Source organism: Equus quagga, chromosome 11 (genome assembly GCF_021613505.1).
Source record: "Equus quagga isolate Etosha38 chromosome 11, UCLA_HA_Equagga_1.0, whole genome shotgun sequence".
NCBI lineage: Eukaryota > Metazoa > Chordata > Mammalia > Perissodactyla > Equidae > Equus > Equus quagga.
In genome coordinates, this window is record NC_060277.1 from 23,783,873 (window position 1) to 23,792,974 (window position 9,102).

Genomic DNA, 9,102 nt, shown 5'->3' on the forward strand with positions numbered 1-9,102 from the left:
CTTTGCATTCCTCATTGTCAATAAGAGATAAAAATGGGAAAGGTGTTTTTTAAAACAATAAGCTGAAACACTTTGAAGAAGATAGATCTATAAAAGCAAACTGCTATAAAATTACTAAAAAACCAAATAAAGGGTTTTTTTTTAAGGGACATCCATAAGAGTCAATTAGGGACTATGGAGTTAAAAGGGATTTTTACTTTTATTTAACAGGGACTTAAATAGTGCTTGTTATGTGACGGCTCTATTTTAAGTGCTTTACAAACATTAGTCTTCACAGAGTGCAGAGTCTGTTTATTGCTGTCCCCATTCTGCAGATGTGGAGACTGACGTACAGAAAGTAGTTGTCAGCCCAAGGTCATACCCCTTAAAAGCGACAGAGCTTTGATTCAAACCCAGATACCACACCTTTTCCCAGGTTAAGCAAACAAAGAGGACAAAAGGGAATAATGCAGAGGGATGAGCCCCGCCTCCCCCTGACCTTGACCACCCCAGTCCCCCTTCCCCAAGACAACCTCTGTGAGCAGGGTCTTGTGTATTTTGCAGAAATATTCTGTGAATGTGCGTCCTTTGGATGCAACAGATGTTGCTTGTTGTTTTTAATGGTTAAGAAATAAATTATTAAATTTCTCACTAAGCTTATTTATGGACATCAGACTGCCCGGGAGGCAGGGTTTTCATTTTGAGGAATGGAAACGCTGACTGAGAAGACGAGTTTGTATTTTCTCTTTCGAAAAGAAGCACATGAAAATCTCTCATTCTGATGCTTTTACTATCAACCTTTATTTTCTAGTAATCTAAAAAAAAGTGAATACCTAATTCATATCATTTTTGTACTCATCAGCTCATTTGGCAAAGGTTTATTGAGTGTTGATTTTGAACTATGCTAAGGAGCAGAGATGAAAGGGAGAGCCTCTCTCCTGAGAGACAGCCAGCGTGGTGGGGAGGGCAGAAGAGTAGAACCATCACAAGCCCCAGAGATGAGGGGTAATGGGGTTATAGGAGAGGGCTACCAACCCAGGCGAGGGCCGGAGGGGAGGCTTCCTGGATGAGGAGGCCTTTGATCTGTATCTGAGGGGCCAGTAAAAGTCAGCCTGGTGGAGGAGAGAAGAGAATTCCAGGCAGAGAGAAAAGAAAGGCAAAGGCTTAGAGGGGAAAGGAACATGGCCTTTTGGGTTTGGGTGCAAGCATTATTGCTAGCACCCAGGGTGGGTTGTGGGAGTCAGGAGAGAAGTCTGGAAAGATGAGCAAGGATCTCAAAGGAGGTCAGAACAGAAGTGAATTTGGACTCTGGCTGGGTTGGAGAGGACAGGATGGAAAAGTCGTATTCACAGGACCTGATGACCAGCTGGGTTTGGTGGAGCGGGTGGAGGGGTGCAGGAGTCGGTCTCAGGGCTGGAGGGAACCCAAGAGGATGAACAGTGTTGAGGTGGGGAAGGACAGTGCCCTGGAATTGTGTGTGTTGAGTGGGAGATGCCTGCAGCATGGCTGGGGGAGGTGACCAGGAGGCAGATACCTCTACAGGTCTGGAGCTCAGGGGACGGTCCATTGGTGACACAGATTTGGGAGTCGGCTTATGAAGAGGGGAGGGAGGACTGAGCGAGACTGAAGAGCAGAACCCTGGGAGCAACGCATTTAAGGTGTGGTGGAGGGAGGGGTCCAGCGCAGAGACTGAGGGAGGCAGGGAGGTGACCAGAATCTCAAAGGAGAGGAGGAGGTGAGAAGGCAGGAGAGGACAGCGGCTTAGAAAGAGCAGGACAGGAAAACATCTCTCGGATTTGGCAGCTAGGAATTTGTGGCCTGGGAAGAGCAGCTTCTGTGGGTGGCAGGAGTGTGCCACGCTGCCGCCAGGGCAGGACCGGAAGAGACTGAGAGAGGAAGCAGTGACTGCTGTGGAGAGGATGGGCCAGAGGCTGGAGTGGGTGTGGGCCAAGGCGGAGGCCCTCTTTTGCTCGTTTTATAAGATAAAGTAGCAGTAATGATAACTAGCATTTATTGACTGCTTACCCTGGGCCAGGCACTCGTTTAAGTGGATTACTTAATCCTTTCAGTCCTTTGGGGCAGGCAGTATTATTATTTCCATTTTACAGATAAGAAAACTGAGGAGCAGAAAAGTTCAGTAACTTGCCCAAGGCCACACACGTAGCAAGTATAAGTTCCCCTGCAGGGTGGGTACAGAGATTATAAGAGGCTTGAGAACTTTTATTCTTCCCAAGGGAAAATAACCCTGGAAAGGAGAAGCTCAAAAGTATGTGAGAAGGAGGGGCAGCATGGAGGGAGACCCCTGAGGAGAGGGGAGGGGCGATGGAAGCTGGAAGGGATGAAGGGCTTCTTCTGGCCAGGGACAGAGAGGTGGGGAGGGGGGCTTGTTGGGACCTTTGTGGCGGTGGAGGGAGCTGGCCAGGGCAGCAGGAGACCAGGCCTCCGGCTTAGAGTGAGAGGGGAGCTGGAGGGTTATGGGTTTGTTTACTGCCTCACTATCCTTTGTACTACTGAGCTAAAAAGAAAAATCTAGTCCCCTCTTGGATCTTCCATTTAATTCTTCCGTGTTTTTAGACTTCTCTAGACGTTTAGACTTCTGTGTTTTTCAGACCCCGATGTGGGGCTCCTCTGGGGTGTCTACATTAGTGGATTATACCTGCTCTGTCTCAAGACACTAGAAAATGCCTTTCAAACCCCTTTGGAATATCACTTTAAATTCCACTACTGCTTCTAGGCTTAGTCACATATTTCTGAGAATTAGGTTATCAGCGTTCTGCAAAGCAAATATAAAGCTGTCCTCCCAGGTCACATCTGTTACTGATGTGGCCTCACGTCACATCACTGCTGCTCTGTGCGCTTCATGCTTCTCATTCTCAGAAGCTATAAAAACACCAAGTATGTAGATTTATCAGAAAAACCATGCCTTAATTTATTTTTATGGGTTCTTCCCAGGCAGCATTTTTTTGCTAAAGGAGTTTAAATTATGTAAGGACAGAATGCATTTTTACAGACTGTGTAGAGATTTAGTGCTAAAATGCACCCAATATCTTCATAATGATCAACAGAGAATAGATCTGTAGACTTTAATTTTTAATATAGTTTGCATATTTAAAGGGAAACACGTTGGTGCTAGTCTAGAAGGTTGCCTTCTATGTGTCAAAATCTGGAAAGTAAAGAAATACTGAATTTTTATAGGAAATCAGATGGCCGTTCCCCCACAAAAAAGCAATTAGCTTCCATTGCCTTTGTTGTGTTTCCCGCTAAATTCTGTAGGTTTTGGTTCATTGAAGCATTGATTGGTGCATGCACGCATTCATTCCCCATCATTTATTAAATGCTGACAGCCTACCAATTATTGGGGCAGGAACAGAGTTGACTAAGACAGTCCTTGACCATCAAGTCCCCATACAAGACTCAACTGGTGGGTTTCTCCATAAGTCTCTGGAGTCTTGGGGGCCAGCCCGGTGGCGCAGCGGTTAAGTGTGCATGTTCCGCTTCTTGGTGGCCAGGGGTTCACCGGTTCAGATCCCAGGTGTGGACATGGCACTGCTTGGCAAAAAACCAAGCTATGGTAGGCATCCCACATATAAAATAGAGGAAGATGGGCCTGGATGTTAGCTCAGGGCCAGTCTTCCTCAGCAAAAAAGAGAAAGATTGGCAGTAGTTAGCTCAGGACTAATTTTCCTCAAAAAAAAAAAAAAGACTCTGGAGTCTGGGAAGATGGGACAGAGATTTATTCTTTGTGTAGCTCCCAGAACAGTGCCTGCAAGAATGATAATGCCGGCAGGAACTGGGATTTATTGAGTAGGTGCTCCACAGTGGCTAATGATGAATTAATGAGTGATCAGATTAAGCCCATTCGATGAGTTCCAGAACTCCCCATCCAGCATAAGTAACCATAACTGTCACCGAGGAATAAAAATGACAACTTTTATGTCAAATTCAATTCTGTTGCCCTCTGAGAAAGTTCTAGAAGCTACTATTTTCTGAAGGGTACATTTCTTTCTTGATGTGTCACTTATTATTATTATTATTATTATTTTAATTCCTTCTAGTTGCTTCTTGGGATTGTGGCCTTTGTGAGTGGCGTGCTGACACTGATGCTTCCAGAAACGCTCGGGAAGCCTCTGGCAACCACGTGGGAGGAGGCTGCCAAGCTGGATGCAGCGAAAGATAGCAGTTCAGGCGAATTGCTTCCCACAGCCAATAGTACTGCGTTGGAAGAAAGAGAAGTGATTCACTCAGAGGATGCTGGTCTTAGTGAATAAATGTGCCATGTGTGCTGTCTCGCACCCGAAGTATTGTTTACTTTCATGCCTTTGTATTAGAGAAATATATTCTCATCTCCCCCATGTCATTTATACGTCTTTTTACAAAAAAATTTTGTAAGAAAGTTTTAAAACTATCGTTTTGTAAAAGTAAAAGAAACAAAAACCAAGATGAGAATTCTCATTTTTTACATGCTTTCTTATTGCCACAAAATATTTTTCCTTACTTGTTCCTCTAGGTCATTGATTCTCAACCTCTCCCCACCCCCACCATGCAGGCCTGAGGGAATGCCACCTACTCCCATCAGTACCAGGGGCCTCCTCCTTCCCCCCGGGGACTGTCGACTGGGAAAAGGGGACATGTGAAAGTGGATTTCTTTTAAAAAAGCTCCTTGAAGATTCTATTTCTGATATTCCTTTCCCTCTTCTGAGAATCGTAGCCCTAATTTCAAGTCTTATTCGGAAATGTCCTGTCAAAAAATGTTTGTTTTCATAATTTAACCATAAAAACTATAGGTGCAGAGAAGATATCTTACTTTCTACACCCTGAGCAAAGACGGCTTGACTGTGCTGAGAAATGTGCTTGAGTTTGGTTCAGTCCAGTGGCACACATCTGCTAGGAGTCAGGAGTGAGTTTTCTAGTCTGACATTCATATTCCTAAATTTACCAAATTCTCTGCTTAAGTCTCTTTCATAATATGGAGAAGCCGTGGCATTTTAGTGCATTGCAAACTTTTTAAATTTGCACATCATCCAGGAAATTGACTTAAGTACCATCTGGATGTGTTGCCAATATAAAAAAAATGTTAGGATTCTTGCCTTCTTACAAAAATAAGTTTCAGGAAGATTTTACTCTTTTTTTTTAAGTACTAAATTTTGTTTCCCCAACTTCGCTTAAAACCATATTTTGCAAAAATGGTTTAACATCCTGAACATTTCAACTGTAAAATTATGGCATAATCTTATCTGTTAGAGAGGTGCATTTCACATAAATTTCCCATAGGTTTTGGATTTTTCTTTACTATGGTTTCATCAGAAGGTCATTATTTTTTTCTTTGCTCCTGAAATTTAGCTGTTAGATATGTCTTAAGTCCAGTATATTAGAATTGATGAGGTAGTAATATTATCTGCAGAGGCAAGTAAAAGAAAGATTATGACAAGTGTATAGATGCTGTCATTTAAAAAGCACTGCTAAGGGGAAAAAAGAGATTTGACCTGAATTATTTACACTTTTTATATTAATTCAGTTCCCTGGATAACTGCTCACTTCTTCACTTGGCCTTTCCACTTGTACAATAATAAAACCAAAAACCTTTCTCCTTTTGTAAAAGAAAAAAAAAAAAACAAGTAGGAGGATATGAGAAAAAAGGAGGAAGACATTTCTTTATTTTTCTCTCATCTCTTATTTTGTCTCTTTTTCTTTTATTCCTCATCATCAGCCTGTTTTTCTACTGTCATTTAGATTTTTTCTCTTAGTTAATATTTGATATTTTCTTGACTTTCTTTTTATGTTCTGTATTAGTTTACTGAGTTGTTGTAACAAAACACCACAGACTGGGGGCTGAAACAACAGAAATTTCTTCCTCACAGTTCTGGAGGCTGAAAGTCCAAAATCAAGGTGCTGGCAAGGTGGGCTTCATTCTGAGGCTTCTTCTCTTGGCTGGTAGGCAGCCGCCATCTCACTGTGTGCTCACATGACCTCTTCTTTGTGCCCATACAGGGAGAGAATGAGCTCTCTGTTGTCTCATAAGGGCACTAATTCCATCATGAAGGCCCCATCCTCATGACCTCAGCATTCCATCCATAACATCCTTGTATGTATTTGTGTCAGTAAATGTTCAGCCAGCAAAACAGAAACCATCTGAGCTATTTCAAGCAAAGAGGAATTTAATACAGGGAATTGGTTACAAAAGTGTCGGAAGAACTGATGGAAAAAAATGGAGAAGTTACCAAGAGATCAAGAGGCTGCTGCCTCACTTGGCCTGGGAGCCCACAAGCCTACGCTTTCTGCTTCCACTGCTCGTGAGAAATCTTATTTTCACTGCAGACCAGCAACCCAGGGGCCCACACTCCCACTGACACTACTGAGCATGCCTGTCATGATTTCAAGTTGAATTGAGTTGAATTTTTAGATTAATTGTAGGGAAAATTTACCCTATTTCTGGTATTGACCCTTCTATCCATTATTGTGGTTATCTCTCCTTTTACTTGGGTCAGCTTTAACATCTTTCAATGAAGTATAATTTTCTCCATAAATCGTGAACTTTTCTTGTTACCTTTATTCCTAGGTATATATTTTTATTACAAATAGAAACACTAAATTTCTAATATATTTTCTACTGCTACTGCTCGCATAAAGGAAGGTGGTTGATTTTTGTATATTGCTATTATATCCAGCAACCTTGATAAAAAAAATGTTTTTAAGTCAAAAGGAAATAAAAAAACTTTCTTTATTGGGAGAAAAATTCTGCTTTTCCTCATAACAGTTCCAGATATTTGTCATACAGGACACCAAACACACTTTGTTCCTCTGGCATTTGTTAATATACACAGCCTTCTGATTTTACACTTGAAAAATAGTAATGTTATATATCTATGATAGTTGGAATAGCCATAGCACATCAGATCTGACTCTGGTAACTATTTCAAGGAATACTTTACTATAGCATTGGAAAGCTCAGAGAATAAGCCTCATACAAGTAGATAAACTTCAGGCAGGTGACCTTGTTACCAACTCTGTTTAACTGTAGTCCATACATCAACTTGACTTGACTAGGCAGTGAAGTGTGAGAGGCAGTAAGGCTTGTGGGTGAAAAAAAAAAAGCCTAGCTGTGGGCCCTCCCAGTTAAGCAAATCAACCTTTCTTTATCTCAGCCCCCTCATTTGAAAATTCAAGATCATAATAAAATGCCCCTCATGGGACTCTGCAGATGAAATGTAATACTATATCTACACTATTTAACGCCACCCTGCACAGCCCTGATACTGTGCAATGCTATTTCTCCATGCTCTGTATACTATTTCACCACTAGGTCAAGGCAAGCGTAGTCAGTGTCCTGTTTAGTCTTGGTCTTGGCCAGCGGACATTTGGGGCCAATCTGTCAATCCTCCATCATGCTGTCACTGTCCTGCGTTGATTGTGCCGTACAACATGCACTGTTTCCCCCTTGTGGACTCTGCAATTTAGATGGTTCTGCTGATTGGTTTGGCCTATGGTAGTTGTAGGGAAGACTTCCTGTGAAGCCAACGAAGCATAATCTTCAAGCTCACTTCTCTCACTTGCACAGGCTCTTGTGAGAGACCTTAGTAATGGGTTCATAAGTTTTTGCAAAATTTCGTAAATTTTGCAAAAGTAAAATATATTCACTGCAATCAGTCAAGACCACTGTCTCTTTCCACTCTGTCTCCTTTCTGTCACATTTCTCTTCTGTCAGATGCATCAAAGTGATTACAGGCATTCTTATTTTCATGATTTTGTAGTTTTTTTCCCTAAAGGGGACTCTTAAAACTGTATAAACTTCAGACCCCACAAAAGCTGAATCTTTCCCCCTCCCCTGAATTGCTGTTAAAATGTCTGTTGTGAGGGACGTTCAGATTGCAAATGTTCTCTGAATGTATTCAATTGAATGATCAGTTCTGAGGGACTCCCCTTTCTCTCACTCCTATCAAATATTTACTGAAAACATCCTAAGTACAAGCAGTTCATTCTGTAAAATGACATATGCAAAGGGGTACTTAGTAAATTCTTGCAGTGGTGAAGAGGAGTATTTTCTTATCTATGATTGTGAAAGCTGAACTATGGAAGCCAGAGTCCGTGATCACTTCCCCCAACAGGGTGTCTTGGGGGTTGTGGGTGTTCATGTCTTATCCGCATTTGCCAGAAGTCAGTAATGGCTGCTCATTTTATCTCTAAAGTCCACACTGCATCAATATTTACTGACAACTGCTAGTTCCCTCAGTAAATTCATTTTTCACATTCATTCTCTGCTTCTCCCTCGGCTCACCTACCCCATCGGGGATCAAACTTTGGAGATTTTTACAGATGTTCCAGTAAGTCTTGAAAGTATTATTTTACAAGCAAGGAAGGGTTCAATTATAGCCTCTGCCCCACTTCTGCACCCGGAGTCGGGGTAGCCAATGTATCGGGGACTTGCATCTTTCTGAGTTCATTCCTTCTTTGCTTCCCTGCCCCAACCTGTAGCCGTACGTGGCTGAATCCCTGGCCCCGTGAGCCTTGCCTCCTTAATAGCCTTCTGAAGAAGTCAAGCTCTGTCGGCTGAGGCCCTTCATTTACAGGCAGACTAACACCCCAGCAAGGCTATCACCTCACGAGCCATTGACAACCACAGACAGCAGAGCAGGAGCGGCTGGGTGAGCAGGGAGGCCCCCAGTACACTGCGCACGCAAGGCTCTGGGGACCTCTGGAGCCCAGGTGAAAAGTTTCTGGAAAATTCTTGGGGAGGAGTGTGAAGCTGAGCTCGGCCGCAGTCTCAGGGAGATCACTTCAACCCTTTGGACCTCATCCACTCGACTGTGAAATGACAACATAAGATCTTGCTAGACGGTCCCAGAGGCCCCTTTTAACTCTCACCCTCAATGACACCTAAAGTGGTTTTCCTACCAGTTCTTGAATGAGCCCTCATTCAAGTCTTGTCGCTACAGTTCTGTGTAGCAAAAAGTAAAAGCCCTGTTGGCTGTACACACACAGCTTTCTTGGTTTCATTTCTAAATGTTTCCTCCTCCTCTTGCTTTGCAGAGGAAAGCAGAGCCCTGACCTGGGCAGGGAGAAGAAGACGCCCTCTCAGGTACCTTCCATGGCTCCCATTGCTTTTCAAATACAGTCCTCCATCTGACC

At 42.9% G+C, this 9,102-nt stretch overlaps 1 protein-coding gene across 1 annotated transcript in view; it reads left to right on the top strand.

The window, feature by feature from the left end:
- SLC22A16 (solute carrier family 22 member 16) overlaps positions 1-4,417 on the top strand; it is a 47,759-nt gene extending 43,342 nt beyond the window's left edge. Inside the window, exon 8 of the mRNA XM_046674431.1 lies at positions 4,035-4,417. Coding sequence (XP_046530387.1) covers positions 4,035-4,247 — 213 coding nt within the window. The 3' untranslated portion in view covers positions 4,248-4,417. The remainder of the gene's footprint in view (positions 1-4,034) is intronic.
- The last annotated feature ends 4,685 nt before the right edge of the window (positions 4,418-9,102 follow it).